Raw genomic sequence first — 16,237 nt, forward strand, 5'->3', positions numbered from 1 at the left:
AATTTAGTCCTTTTGTCCACAGAATTGCCAGTTGCACCTTTAGACCTAAAAATCCTTCACCTTGAATGTAGAAGATAGAAACCTCTTTGTTTTTTTATTCCATCCATATGATTACTCAAATTAACATGTCCTGACGTATAAGTAAATAAATATAATACAATTATCACATAATTTGAAATACAAGCATTTATCTACATTATTATGTTTAAATCCAAAAGAAATAATTGTTAAGTAAATTTTTTTATGCCATTTTTAGGTGCTTATTTTAAACCATATAATGATTTTACTACCTTGCACACCTTGTGTTTATTTCTAGGCAGAACAAACCTTTAAAAAATTTTCATATAAACCTCCTCATTGAGATCCTTATTTAAAAACGTTATCTTGACATCTATTTGATGAACTTGCAAGTTATATATAAACGTTAATGCGAATAATATCTTAATTGATGTTATTCTAGCTATCGGTGCATATATATATCAAATAATCTATTCTTTCCTTTTTATCAATAACCTTTAGATGTTAATCTAACTTTAAAGGTATTAAGATAATCATCTACATTATATTTTCTTCTAAACGCCCGTTTACAACCAACAAGTTTAGACCTGGGTAGTAAATCAAAAAGTTTGCACTTGTCATTTGATTTAATTGAACCAATTTCATCTTTAATTGCATCTTTTCTAAAAGATACTACCACAAAAAGCAATAGATTCTCTATGGGTTTTAAGATCGATTTCTAGTTATACAACAAAAGGTATTATTCTTACAATATTCTTCTTATTTCCCTCTACTAAGTCAAGTGATGTAAGTTGAGAATCAATTTCATCCGATCCTAAAATATTTTCTAATCGAGTTCTTTTGCTTCTTCAAGGTTTACTAGACTCATTAACGTCTTTAAAAGATGTTTCATCTTGTATTCCACTAGTTCTAGGAATCTCTTTATGAAATTCCCTTAATTCTTTATCCGAAGATGGTGAATTCTCAAAGAACTCCACGTCATTTGATTCAATTATCACATCAATAATCTATATGATTTGCTATTACTAGTATATTCAACAAAGGCACATTTAATGTCACTTGGATCCAATTTTGTCCTTTTAGGATCCGTATTCTTACAATCTACAAGACACCTCATACTTTGAAGCTCCCTTTCTACAATTAATAAAGAGAAAACTTTGTAAATTTTGAAGGAACCCTATTTAATATTCTACACGCATTAAACAAGGTTTCACCCCCACAAATTAAATGACAATTTAACATATGTTAACATAGCATTTATCATTTAACCAAACCATTTTGTTTCGGTTTCCTAGGTACAGAACATTGATGTACTATACCGTGTTGTTCACAAAATAAGTTAAAAATCACTAGAAAAAGTATTCATATCCTCTACCACTTCTTAGTGTTTTTATTTTCTTATTTAAATGATTTTTAACTTTATTTTTATAGATTTTAAACATGTCAAATGCTCATTGTTTATGTTTTATTAAACAAACATAAGTATACCTAGAATAATCATCCATAAAGGTAATAAAATATCAATTTTCACCTCTACATATATCATTTAGTTCACATCTGTCCGAATGAATAAATTCTAAAATATGAGAAGTCCTATTCATACGTTGATATGGCTTCTTAACCATTTTATATTCTACACATGTTTTATATTTATATGCATTACTCACATCATATGAAGTCATATCACAATTTAACATCATTTCTAGACCTGTGTGACCTAGTCTAGCATGTCATATTGTAAAAGAATCAACCAAATAAATAAAATCAACTTAATTATTAATAATGTTGTCAACAATACATAATTTGACCATTTTTCCACTTGATTAGCCTTTCCAACAAATTTTTCATTTCGAGATAATCCAATTTTTTTAACTTATAAACACTTTTGATGCTCAATTTTCCTAAGAGATTTTCACTCACTTACGTCCTATTCATTTCACGAACATATACTGTATTTGCTAAAGTAATGGTTTTCCAGAGATGACGATAATATCAACATTTCATTTTCATATATTTATAATCATGCCACCAACCGAGAACTTTTTCTTTGATATCATTTATTTTGATCACGATAGCTACAATACCATCTTCATCAGTGGAATTCATTTTGCCTTCTTTCTTGTTTTGTTTACACTGTCGATAATCCTTTGCAAAATGTTTGGATTTTCAATATACAAAACAATCTCCCTTGGGCTTCTTCTTAAACTTGTTAAAGTTTTTAGAAGATTTCTTCTTGTTTGATTTGATGGATGGCTAGGTCTTTTTCATGGCATTGGCCTTTAAAGTGCCTTCATAAGAGTTTTCACTCTTATCCCTTGTCCTCAATTCTTTCTTAATTCAAAGATTTTTTGAACTTGTTCCAAAGAGTAATCTTCGAAACTATGAAAAATATTTTTTCATTATCATTTCCATGTCTTGGGAGTTTAGCAATAATTGCTCCCACTTGAAAAGATTCCAAAAGTTCAATCTTTTTCGACTTTAGTTTGTTGATGATTACTTGTAATTCATACACTTGGGAGAGAAGATGAATGTTTTCAAGAAATTTAAAATCGAAATACCTCGATATCAAGAATTTTTTGTACCTTCTTCTTTGACTTTGTATTTGTTCTCTAATATATCCCAAATATCTTTTGTTGATGATGTGTTGGAATAGATATCATAAATAGGTCAAATAGTGAGCTGAGTATGTGACCACGATAAATTAATTCATCTTTTTTGAGGCTTTCTATCTCGGCTCTTATGGCATTGGTATCTCCATTTCTTGGTTCTGGTAGTGGTGCCAATTCCAGATCAAGGATGTAGAAAATCTTTAACGTTGTGAGAAGAAACTTCAAAATACCTATAGAAAATCCAAAATCAATTAAGAATGGAAAGAAATAAGATAAATATAATTTCCTACAAGGAAACATGTGTTTTAACTCTATCTTTCCTAGTTATCTTTATCCTTTTTTGAGCTAAGTTGTGACACGACTTATATCTTTTACTTAATTAGGACTATAGCTTCTTTATCGGTTAAGTAGGAGTTTTAATTTGATTAGATTTTGTTAGTTCCCTTACATTAGTAAGATTAGGCGATAATCTTGCTTATAAATATAAAGGCTTTGTACAATTTTTCAAAATTCAATTTCATTATTCGATTCTTGATTAATAAACTTTTTTAGTTTTCGCATTTTTTGGTGGATTCCAAATAACTATCACTCCGTTTGAACAAAATTCGAGCAAACACCCCTTCGTGTGTTACGAGCTAAACACTTTTATTTTATCTACATTTTCGTCCTGCCTCAGATGGTATTAGAGCCGTTTTTTCCATCTCTATATCTTTAATTCATAACATGGGTGACGTACCAGTTACTAGGACATATTTATATGGAACAAATCGACGAATTGACGATCTTACTACTCAGATTGAAGAGATTCGTCAATTGCTTCTACGGGGTGCTGAAAACAATGGGCGGAATGAACAGCGGGCAATCAACAATGAACGGATGTCTGAGCCTGTATTTCGGAGAGAAAATAATCAGATGCATGCAGTAGAAGAAAGTGAATTAGAATGAGAGGAAAAGATTGAAGTACCGTCGCGTAATTCTAATCATCAAAATCGAAATACCTTTGATGATTATCGGATTAAAGCAGACATCCCTCCGTTCTTTGAAAAATGAAGATCGAGGACTTCTTGAATTGGTTGGTAGAGGTTGAAAGATTCTTTGAAATTATTGATATTTTAGAGGGCAAGATGGTTAAGATGGTGACATTCCTTTTGAAATATGAGACAACAATATGGTGGGATCAATTACAGAATGCTCGAAGGAAACAGGAAAAAGGTTGGATTCGGTCTTAGAAAAGGATGAAGTAGTCTTGATGGATGGATTTTTACCAACAGATTATGAACAAATTTTATATCGTATGTACCTAGGATGCATACAAGGCAATCGTACAGTGTTAGACTATACCAATGAATTTATGGAGCGGATAATCTGTCAGAATCTGAGAATCAAAGGATAGCCAGGTATGCCAGTGGTTTGAAGGTAGCTGTTCAAGATAGAATTGGGTTGCAGAATATTTGGACATTGCAAAAAGTCATTAACATGGCGATGAAAGTGGAGATGATAGAATCTGATAAGATGTTGATTTCTTATAGGAGGCCCTTACTTGTCGAAACATCATCATCCGCTCCTTTAGACAAAGGAAAGGCCGCATAACAAATCACATCCAATCTTTATCGGAACAATGTTGACAATAGTATTCGTTTTGAGAATAGAGGTCAAACTCGAGCTTCACCTCAGAATGTAAATCTGTATGCTAAGCCCACTGGTGAAGTTTGTTATAGATGTCAAAAGCCTGGGCATCGTTTCAATAACTGTCTTGAGAGGAAGCAAGTTAATTTATTAGAACTTGAGGTAGTGGATGAGGAAGAAGATACTGAAGCAGAAGATGAGTATGCGATAGTAGAGTTTGTCGTGGAGGAAGGAGTAGAATGACTCACTTTGGTACTACAACGAATCATTTTGTCACCTAAAGAGGAGGGACATTGTCATTGCATCTTTCGTTCGCTTTGTTCTATCAAAAATAAAGTATGTGAAGTGATCATGGACAATGGAAGTTGTGAGAATTTTGGGTCGAAGATGTTGGTGGATTTGTTGAAACTAACTGTTGAGAACCACCCAAAACCTTATTCACTTGGTTGGGTGAAGAGTGGTCCTTACATTCAAGTTGTTGAAACTTGCAGAGTACCTATTTCAATTGGTAAGCATTATAAGGATGAAATTTTGTGTGATTTCATAAACATGGATGCCAATCATATCCTATTGGGTCGTCTATGGCAATTTTGATGTGGATGCCATACATAAGGGTAGAAACAATACTTATAAGTTTATGTAGAAGGATAAAAAGATTGCGGTTGTACCAATGGGGTAGGCACATAAAGCTTTTAAAGTAGAAGGGAAAGATTTTCCAGCCATTACAAATTCAAACATTGAGTTTTCCTTTGATAAGCCTTTGTATCCTGATGACAACTCAGGGTCGAGTTGTTTTGAAGTGGAAGGGAATAATGTGGGACAATACCTACAGAAAATCTAAAATCAATTAGGAAAGGAAAGAAATAAGACAAACATAATTTCCTACTAAGAAACATGTGTCTTAATTTTATCTTTTCTAGTTGTCTTTATTTCTATTTTAGGTATAGTTGTGACAGGAATTATATCTTTTATTTAATTAGGACTATAGTTTATTTATCGATTGAGTAAGAGTTTTAATATGATTATATTTTATTACTTTCCTTACATTAGTAAAATTAGGGGATAATCTTGCCTATAAATATAAAGGCTTTGTACACTTTTTCAAAATTCAATTTCCTTATTTTATTTCTCCCATTTATACAACTATCAGTTTGAACGAAATTCGAGCAAACACCTGGTCGTGTGTTACGAGTTAAACACTTTTATTTTGTCCACGTTTCCGTCCTGTATCAGATGGTAACCATGGTGGTTTCATTCTCTATAGAAAATTTAGTTTGAGACTATTAGAAAAACTTTATCCTAATAAGGGAATGGAGAAAACAAACCAAAGAAAAGAGAAATGCCGAAAATTGACTTGAAAAGCATATCGTTGTTCTGAAACTAAATTTGCCTCCTCGGGGATTGTTGTTGATGTCTAAAAGGACTCATAGCAAATGGTTTGTATGATTTAACAAGTCTTAGAAGAAGAAAGACATTAAATACTTGTGTTTTTTCTTAAAACTTGAAGAACACTCAAAATGATGAATATGTAAAGAGATTTTTGTAAAACTCTATGTGAATGGAATGATTTCAATTGTTGGCGGTGTAATTATTATTATTATTATTATTATTATTATTATTATTATTATTATTATTATTATTATTATTATTATATATTCTCAATCATATAGAATGAAAAGGCCTCAAAGGTTTATGAAAACATGCATTTTTTTCATGAAATGATTCCAAAAAAATGAACCTTAAATTTCAAACCCAACTATCAAAAAATTGGCCTGGATGTTCATCCAATACATAATCAGGCAATAGCTCAAGCCAAGGTTTTGGCCTCGGGTTATTGAAAGCGACATTTGGTGCTATCTAGACCAAAATTTGTTTTCGGTATTTTTGTACTTACTCTACATATTCATATGGATGTATTATCATTCCAATATAGTCATCATTATAAATTGAATACCAAATTCCAACAGAACTTATTGCTTGTGATTATGGTGCAGAAATTAGAGGTTACACGTGCTGACATTCACCAACTTTTGAAGAAATTAAGGAAAAAAAATGAGAAAACAAATGCTGGTATACCGTATACATCTATTACATATAACATAACAAATAACAGAGCTTAAGAATGTTCAGATGAAAGCTATCAAGCAATAATCTCATGAGTACTTCACAACTACAAAAATCCATGAACGTTTCTTGAAATTCAACATGAACAAAGACCTAATTCATTGCAATAGGCATCTCAAAGCGACAAATGGGACAGTAATGACTTCTCTTTAGCCATTCTGTAATGCAATTACTATGAAACATATGCGAACACAGCAGGGTCGAGACTTCCACCCCCTTCACGATCTCCTCCAGGCATACTGTACAATTCCCGAACTCGTCCCCATTGTAGTCCATCTCTTTCTTCGGAAGCGATAAGATTGCATCCATACTCGCAGGCACCATCTTAACACCATCACCGATTTCCCCCAACTGTGAAATACTTTCGCGCACAACATAAAATAGAGTCTTCCTTATATTAACAAATAATGAAGAAGATCTCTCCTTGCCCGTGCTGCCTAATTTTCGTGCTTGGTAAATTACTTTATCAGCAAGTTTTTCTTTACAGTTCTGATCATCTCTTAGGTCGTAAGTTTCGAGTTTTTCCAACAGAAGTTGTTTTAAATCTTCGTTAGCTGCTGCGTAATCCAAACGAGTTTGACTTGTCATCGCTGCTTCTCGATGTGATTCATTTCTAACAAATAGAAGTTCTCCATCGTCACAATGTATTACCCACTTTTTCACTGTTTCACATTGAAACTCGACGAGAATACGAACTTCTGATGAAGAGTACTGATAATCAAGAACTGGTTCTGTGTGTATAGATTGCTGTGAGATCACTCCGCGCCAACGGATGTACTCCATATTCAAGATTTATGGTAAAAACTAAAAAGCTTAGAAGGCACGCAATTGAATGGAGAGAGAGAGAGAGAGAGAGAGAATGAATTGATGACTACATGAGATTCAGCTCCTATAATGCAAGCATATATAGGGGTCAATGGTTGATCCGCGAGGGATTAGGAATTCAAGTTTTTGGAAGCTTTCCTTGTGGAAACAACAAGACCGTTAGGAAATTATATGGAATGTTTTTATTTATGGAAACTGCAAGAATTTTACAACCACATATTAAATATTTTGAATAAATAGTATAACAAGTTATTAGAACGTTAAAAATCGCATTTAATAACATGGGTTCCATACTAAGCTCATGTTTGATGCCGTGTTATTATTTATTTATTTATTATCATTATTTATTATTATTTTTTTTTTTTAGAAAATGAATTTTTGAATAGTGATTTTTTGAAAGTGGTTAAAAGAATGAAAAGTTTTGAATATGTATGCAAAATATTTTACTGTAGATATGAGTAATTGAAATTGAGTTTTGGGAAAAAAGAGTTTTTGACAAATAACAGATAAACAGGAGCTGAAAATGCGAGTTTGTATCGATACCCAACCAACTCATAAAACGAACATCAAGAATAGTCCACAAGCACCCAAAAAAAAAAAATAATAATAATAATAAATAAAAATATGTATGCATCCTGTGTTATTGATTTATTATCAAATTCACCCTTCAAAAAGGTAATAACTACAAATTGTTAAAACAGAGTTGTATTACTCAATATTGGAAGTGATTACAGACAGATTATAAACAAACTATAAGAGCATTTTCAATTATGGTGTAAAATAAATTTAAATTGTGATTTAGATCTCCAAATGACCAAAAACCTCCCCAACAAAGAAATGCAAAGAAAATGTAAATTGCATTTTTATAGAAAATATAAAAAAAATGTAAATTTACATCGTCCTTTACATCTCCATGACAAACAGTGAATTTAAATATTTTCATTAGAGTAAAATTTGAATTTAGACCTACCATGATGTAAATGAAAATGCAAAAGTGATTTTTGAGATATCATTTTACACTTAATTTAATATTGCAATTGGAGATGCTCTAAAACCCTAAATCGTAGCTATGGCAATACAAAATACAAAACTACCCTTCATAAATATACTAATTAACTATTATAGCTAACATACCAAGTCAAACTCATGACGGTACGTTTCAAGAGGATAACTTATTAAGCAAAAGACTTTATCAAATCTTCTAAGCATCCATGTGTCAATATCCATTGGCTAAATTCATTACTACAATTTTTGACCGATTAAATTAAGGGTTGAGACACGTTTCAAATCAATAATCCTAATTATGCATTATTAAACCGGCTTAACAATATAAGTACATGTTTGACAGTCATTAAAACGAGTTTTTTTTAAGGAAAATGAATTTTGTAATAATAATTTTTTAAGAATGCGTGGTTAAAAAGTAAAAAAAGAGTTTTAAGTTTATGTTCAAAATATTTTATTGTGAGAATATAAAATCATAAATGTTTTATTTTAGGGAAGTGCTACATTTACATAATTATCTATATAATGATATCCATAATTACATGTGGCACTGGATCTAACGTTTAATTAAAATCTCATACTTGCATATCAACAAACGGATGATTGCTACATCATATTATGGACACCATTATGTGTAATAATTATATACAAGTAGAATTTTCCTTTATTTTAATGATTATGTTGCCTAAAACAATTTCATGTTCACAAATGTACAACTTTGTTGCGGAAGCCAAAAAATAACCAAACATAGCCAAAAAGCTGAACCAAACGAATACAAATTTCAAATTCCAGATTAACTTGGACCAGATACTTGTACCAAGTACCAAATTTCAGACTAAAGGAACCAAATTTCATATTCCAGATTATCCAAACCAAATTCCATATTCCAAATCCGGACCAAATCCCAAATTTCAGATTAACTAGATGCAAATATCTAGTTCAAATTCTAGATGAACTCGACATATACCAAAGAGAATTCTAGATAATATGACATATTCCAAACAAATTCCAAATATAATGAACATACCAAAATCCATTTTCAAATCAAGTTGAACATTACTGCTACTTAATTACCGAGATTACGAGCAACATTAATCAATAACATTATAAGACAATATTTAATAATAAAAGCTCCAGCTGGTAGGAATAAAATGAATTAACAATTTCGTAATGTTATAACGTTAATTTCTTTATATGGTAACTAGGACGGGTACATGACTTGCATTCTGTTTAATGCAAATTATTCTATAGCTAACCATTGCATGCCAAAAAATATGTTTTTTTTTTTTTTTTTTTGCTAGTAAACTCTATTATTACTCAAGGCGTTTCATCCAACTCTTTGACATATAAAATATGCAATCGGATTTATGCTAAGCAGTGACGATGTCACATTAATTCATTGGTGGATTTGGTGCTTAGTATAAGATGAGTTCTAGTGCTCATTTAGATTATTTCTCTATATATAACACAAACAACAAAAATTTGAAACATAAAGGAGAAGATTTCGCCAATATCTAAATCCAACTTATTAATCTTACCCCATAAACAGTTTTCATGCAATAATTACAGAGACTCCAAAGGTGTCATATTCAGATGACAGACAAAGCAGGTTTAGAAGAATCTTGATTTTTCTTTTCATATGAAACCTTAGAGTCGTTCCAATGTGGCTAAAACCTCTGCCATACTCGGCCTGCTTTTGGGATTATGACTTACGCACTGCAAAGCAAGATTTGAAAAAATAACGGCTCCTTCCTGAAGGTGCTTGCCGTCCAATTTCTTATCCACAACTCGATACACATTTTCCTTCTTAGACAAATATGGTCTTGCCCAATACACCAGGTTTCGATGTTTGTCACTAGATGTATCAAGAGCGCGACGTCCAGATAGTAATTCTAACATAACAACTCCAAAGGCATATACATCACACTTTTCCGTCAAATGGCCTGTTCATTAGCAAGGAGTTTAATATGGATACATTAATGATATTATGATTTTAAAGTGCAAAAGGAATGAAGAAGAAGTATTTTGTCGTGCCAAACCTGTAGCAATGTATTCCGGTGCGGAGTAGCCTTGCGTACCCACAACTCGAGTGGTCACATGAGACCTATCATCAGGTGGCCCATCTCTAGCAAGACCAAAGCCACCCAACTTGAAATTGAATTCCTGCCCCATAATGTAACGAAGCTATTACTTTTTCTATGCAAACAACTACCTTATGTGAAAACCAATACAAAAAAATAAAAATAAAATAAAATAAATTATCCAAGGAACGGACCTCATTCAAAAGAATGTTAGCAGACTTAACATTTCGATGTATCACTTGGTTTTTAGCATTATGCAAGAAAGAAAGGCCTCGAGCAGTATCAACAGCTGCCTTGACTCTAGTAGTGACACGACCCGTCCCGAATCACCTTAATGAATTCGACATGAGTCGTGCGCCGATGGTAGATACCAGCTAAACGCCGAACCCACCACCAAGGCAACTTGACTTGTTTGACTGAAGAATATTTTTAACAAAATTTTGATAGAGTTCCCCTTGAAATATGAACTAAAACCATTGAACACAACTAATTTTCCTCAAATCAATACCTATAATATAAATAGGATACGACAGTTCCTCAAAATACAAACTATTCAAATAAAATGTGGGCAAATCAACATTTCCTTTCTTTACAACCAACAATTCTCAAACATACTAATGACGCCAAATATGCAGTGAACCCATGATAACATTTTCTGACATAAACTACATATAACTCAAAGAAACATGTATTACATAGTCTGGTAAAGTAGGTCATACAACCTATGACACGTGACTCAATATAGCGGAGCAACAGGCTCCAAAGCTACTCAATTCAGCTGCTATCTGATAAGGAAAAAGGTGAAAAGACATATGAGCTTATAACTCGATGAGTAGATAATTTGCGAATAAATATACTTTTTCCATTTCTACATATTTTCTGAAAATTCTAGCTTTATTAAATCTTTGAAAAATTCTGAAATCTGGTAATAGTTTTAAAACCAAAACATGATTGCATCATACAATTCTTTGTTCTTATTTCTAGATAAGTAGATGTAAAGTTAACGAATAATCTGATATTCATGAAACTCTATAAAATATTGCTACTGGTCAATACTATAAGCTGAAAGCTTTATTTTGAAAACTGAATTAATTGAATTCTATAATTTGAAATCTGATAAATTGTATAATACTGAAAAATCACACCAAAAAGGTACCCGAAATAACTATACTCATGTATCGATTAGCACCGATAGACATGACAAAGTTATTTAATTTTGTAATTCTGAAATTCTGTAATTCTAGTCATACGCGCGCAGAGCTGAAATTCTGTAATTATGGTCATACACTATGAAAACATATTCACAATAGTGCAGATCGGGTAAAATCACCATAAATAGTCATATACTGTGGAAACACATTCACACTAGTGCAGACTAGGGTAAAATCACCTGGATACTTTCTGATGATTTTAAAATAACTTTAAATATACTGAAATATATAATATTCATATAACATGCTAATCAAATAATTTAAATGAACTAAATCAAACATTAAAAAAAAACTGATTATAAATTCACTTTATTCTGAAGATCATGCTGTAAAATCAACTGTATGAAATAATAATTTTTCTGAACTAATATAAGTTTTATAAATACTAATTTCTGAAAAATAAGTTTATATCCACTCACAAAGTTATAGTCGATCATGGTTTCGATATTCTCGTCGCCTCATCACTTTCAAATTCCAAGTATGATATCATGTTCTCGCTATAATAAATCATATCCCTTCACAAGCGTTCCTTGAGTATTTTCCTACCATTAGAAATAATAATTTACCAATGAAAACTTCACATATTTTATTTTCAATCTCATAATCCCATTTAGAGTCATTAACAACATACACTTCTTTATATAAATTATTTTAACCCCAAAACGTCAAATATTTAACACTTAATTTGGTTCCAATACTAAAAATCCACCAAAATTAGATGACTGACAAAACTAGCACTATAATTCCAGAATATTGAACATGGGCAACAATTTCTGAATATTGAAATCTGACACCAAAAAATTGACAGAAATAGCACCTTTTTGGACAGAATCTCAAAACTAGCACCTGTTTTGCAAAAACTAGAAAATTGCTATAAAAAAAAAAAATAAGAAAAATAGAGAATTTCAACCTCAAATCCTTAATTTAAGTTTTTAGCATCACATAATGCCAAGAATTTCAAATAATATGCCTTTATATCACAAACCCATTTCCAAAGTTTCCACTTTCTTCAACACTAATTTCCAAACACATATTTCTTGACATATACTTATTTTAATCATCAAATACATATCAATAACACATAATTCTTGCTAGACTTTGAATTAAAGCAAGTTTTCCATAACCCTTAAAAATTTAATTCAATAAATTTATACTTACCATTCTAAACCAAATGAGAAATTGAAGAATTTGAGAACCCTAACTTGAAAATTCTTCTTCTTCTTCCTCCTCCTCCTCTCGGTCTCTCTCGACTCTTCTCTCTCTCTTTCCCCAAAAATATATGAGAAAATACATAAAATAAATGCTATTAAATGGATAAATATTAAATAATTGCAAGGCAAGTCCACCATCTTCAAACAATATTACATTTAGTCATTTCTTTTCCCATAATAGAAACTAAATCCTTGGATTCCTTTATTATATCATTCCTAACCTTCAATTACTCGAAATTTCAATTTAAGTCCCATAAAAGTTATTTGTTCAACTTAAGTCCTTAATGACTTTGACTTTGACAAAATATTTTCCTTGACTTTGACTAAAAAAATGAGGGGTGTGACAAGTAGACCAAGAAAGACACTGATACCGTCCAGTGAAAGAAAATCAATACCAAATATCACCCATTGTCTTTAGATTTATGCTCTAATGTGGCTTCAAAATTCTGGAGAATTAGTGCAAGATCCTACATGATATAACCTCGTGGATTCAATAACACATCGTTAATGTTGTGGAGTTAAATTTTACACAAAGCATCATGAAAAGCAAAAACAACTTAGGTTCCGGAAAAACTTACAATGAACGGAGCAGCAAATCCATTGTCCCTGGACATTTAAAGTTGTGATCCTCAAAGTTTGTTTTAGAAGCTATGACCCAAAATTTATCAGCCAAGAATTCCATAACTATATCAGGAGGCCTTCTATTCGGGTCAAGGAGCAAAGTAATAAAAATATGGAAATGATTGAGATCCTCATTGGAACAAAGGAAACATGCATGTAGCATTTAAATTATATCCAAAAGTTAGTCATGGATATCCTATACATAATCAAGTATGAAACACGTACAAAAATGACAGAGAGACGGTGCAGTAAGGTAATGTTTCATGAATGATTAAATAACAAATATGACAATGGAGAACAATATTTAAGGGTTGTTCATAAATAGACAGAAATATAAAGCAACCATGGCATCGAATAATAAGCCATTTCAGTGAAACCTACTTCGGAGCAGGTTGTCACCCTCAGTGCAGTAAGCAATAAGTTCAATCACGTTTGGATGAAGAAAATGGCTCAGATAATTCACTTCCCTCTGCAAAACATTGAGGGGTAACTAAAAGTTTTGCATAACCATGTCATAAGACTCGCAAAGACTGCATAAAAGAACCTACCAACCATTGCTTGGACCCTTGAATACCATTTCCATTCCAATTCTTGATAGCAACGGCCATTCCAGATCCCAGCTTTGCAGCATTAAGAGTGCGCTAGTTAATCCGTCCCTTAAAAATAGGACCAAAACTTCCTTCCCCTAAAATGCTGTCAGGTCGAAAGTTTCTGGTCGCATTTTTTAATTCTTTGAATAGAATGGGCATAGCATTAGGCTTCCCATCATCAGATCTTGGTTTAGGGAGGCTGTCATCACTACTTTCTCCACTATAAAACGGAGAGCTTGGGCTGGAGGAAGCTGAAGAATTGTAGGATTCGCTGAGAATTCTAGATGCTTGTGAAGTATTACGGAAACATGGGCAGACAGCTAAAGATCGATACATGTTTGTTGCATGAATTAAGGCAAATTTCAAATGATAGCAAACATAAACATGAATTCATGGAGTTCAAGCGCATAAACCGTACAGAATAATATTCAATACTTCTCTACATGTACATATCGGAAGTGCAAAAGCAATCACACTGCTTTCTCACTAGTAAAAGATTTTATGTAATCATCACTCAAATAACATTGACATTAATTTTTATATGTTTATTAATATTTCTACACTTTTTTCAAACACTAAAAGGGCATCAGAACTTCATAATTACGTGATTTATTCTAATTTTCCTTATTTTAAGGGACATGCCATTGAGGAAGTGAAATCATTCAAGGTAATCTACTGAAATATATTTGAAGACTTACCTTACTAATAATCAAACAAGATGCAATTAAAAAAAAAATCAATATAATTTAATCATCCTAAAAAAACTTTAACAGAAAATTCCGGATTCTTATGTAAGCCTAAATCTAAGGCATAGATGAAACTGCAAAACAAGACAAATAATCTACAGATAAAAGCAATTGGTTACTATCCTTAACCGAATAATTAATATAGCACTGCCTCTAATTGTTTCATTATCACAAAAAGTATAAGAGACACACCTTCAGGGTTTACTGGAATATGATCGTCTATAGGGGAACTGAAACTGAACCTGGAACTGAAATCTGAAGAAATAGAGCTGAGGCTGGGGGCATAGGCAAGTTCCCGAAGCTCCTCTCGCTTTAACTTGGCTCCAATCAACCTCTCCCAGTTGTCGTAAATTCTACTCATTTGCAAATACAAATTCTGAAGAGATCTAAAAGCGTAATTATCAATAAACTTCACCCAATAAGAGGATTTTTTTACAGATTTTGCATATGTTTTTGGTGGATACAAGTGTGTGCATTTTTCATCGGAATGAAAGGCTTGGACAACCCTGGGTGCATTAAATTGGTTAAAAATTATATTTTTTTTTAATTCTAACCAATTAAATCAGTGAACTGAATGGAACTTGATATGTGTTTTAAAAGGGAATGAAAGCTAAGTTCTTTTAGCATGCTGACATGAAGAGCCAAAATGAAGCTGAGGAGAAAAAGCAGGGATATTGCAGGCTGCATTCTTTTTTTAACTTAAAAATGATAACGTTTTGACTTTCCAGCTTAACCAAACAAGCTTATGGCGGCTGGGAGAGTTTCCACAATGACCATGTCAAACCACCCATTCACCACTTAAGCTATTCAATTGTCAAAATGGCCTTCTCAACAATAAGAGACAAACATACCCTGAGAGAAAGCTGATAAATTACAAAACTTTACGTTAAAAAGACATCAATATTTTTTTAATTAAAAAGTAGAAACAAACAATTCTCACTAAAAATTCATAAATTTACCGAATCTTCAACAGAAAAATCTCGTTTATATCCATTACTTCGAATCGGTAAGTCTATTTACATATATTTAATTTGGTTCTCATCATGTTAGTATATTTTTTTAGTTGCTAAATCTTATTTTGACATATATTAACACATAGTGAGATTTTTTTTTTTTTTTTTGAAATAATCTATAATTTCTTCAACAAAAAGAGAAAAAAAATTCACCTACGTAAAAATTTGATAACGTTTAAGCTGTCCAGAAGCTACGATCGTAACATACTAGCATAACAAATGGCCCAGAACGATCTGGACCATCATTACGATTGTCTGTTCATGACCGTTTATTTAACAGACGACCATTTTTTTTTATTTCTTTGCATTTTTCTTAAAATTTAATTTATTTTTTAAAAAGACTTTTAATGTCAATATGGAATCAACACTCGTCCCAATCTATTACTTTGATGAATTTAAAATGAATGAAAATAGTCAATGACAACGGAACTGAATGAGTGACGGAGATGGTGTTTTTGAAATTTTGATAACATTGGTTACATCATATACAAATGTGTATTGTAATTTACAAAACTTTTTCAATGTTGATCTTTCTTCGTACGATATGAATTTGGGATTTC

At 31.8% G+C, this 16,237-nt stretch overlaps 3 protein-coding genes across 4 annotated transcripts; all 3 read right to left on the reverse strand.

Moving 5' to 3' along the window:
• Positions 1 to 6,470: 6,470 nt before the first annotated feature.
• Positions 6,471 to 7,160, reverse strand: LOC111371149 (probable E3 ubiquitin-protein ligase RHG1A). The gene has a single exon (XM_022993057.1). The coding sequence runs from the start codon at positions 7,158 to 7,160 to the stop codon at positions 6,471 to 6,473; it is 690 nt and encodes a 229-aa protein (XP_022848825.1).
• Positions 7,161 to 9,703: 2,543 nt separating this feature from the next.
• LOC111371150 (probable serine/threonine-protein kinase PBL2) lies at positions 9,704 to 13,321 on the reverse strand. The gene is made up of 7 exons (XM_022993058.1): positions 13,286 to 13,321; positions 13,113 to 13,174; positions 12,655 to 12,759; positions 10,657 to 10,752; positions 10,480 to 10,609; positions 10,244 to 10,367; positions 9,704 to 10,147 (listed from the first exon to the last, which is right to left on the reverse strand). The coding sequence occupies exons 1-7, from the start codon at positions 13,319 to 13,321 to the stop codon at positions 9,852 to 9,854; spliced, it is 849 nt and encodes a 282-aa protein (XP_022848826.1). The 3' UTR covers positions 9,704 to 9,851.
• On the reverse strand, positions 12,755 to 15,315 carry LOC111371694 (probable serine/threonine-protein kinase PBL3). Of its 2 annotated transcripts, XR_002698627.1 has the most exons (3): positions 14,857 to 15,315; positions 13,877 to 14,169; positions 12,755 to 13,797 (listed from the first exon to the last, which is right to left on the reverse strand). XR_002698627.1 is itself a non-coding variant. In XM_022993821.1 (2 exons), exons 1-2 carry the CDS (start codon positions 15,023 to 15,025, stop codon positions 13,970 to 13,972), a joined length of 369 nt encoding a protein of 122 aa, XP_022849589.1. In that variant the 5' UTR covers positions 15,026 to 15,315; the 3' UTR covers positions 12,755 to 13,969. The 2 variants fall into 2 exon arrangements, 1 of the variants encoding a protein (XP_022849589.1); XM_022993821.1 differs by having other exon boundaries at positions 12,755 to 14,169.
• Positions 15,316 to 16,237: the final 922 nt, after the last annotated feature.

The sequence above is a fragment of the Olea europaea genome, chromosome 22 (assembly GCF_002742605.1).
Source record: "Olea europaea var. sylvestris chromosome 22, O_europaea_v1, whole genome shotgun sequence".
Taxonomy (NCBI): domain Eukaryota; kingdom Viridiplantae; phylum Streptophyta; class Magnoliopsida; order Lamiales; family Oleaceae; genus Olea; species Olea europaea.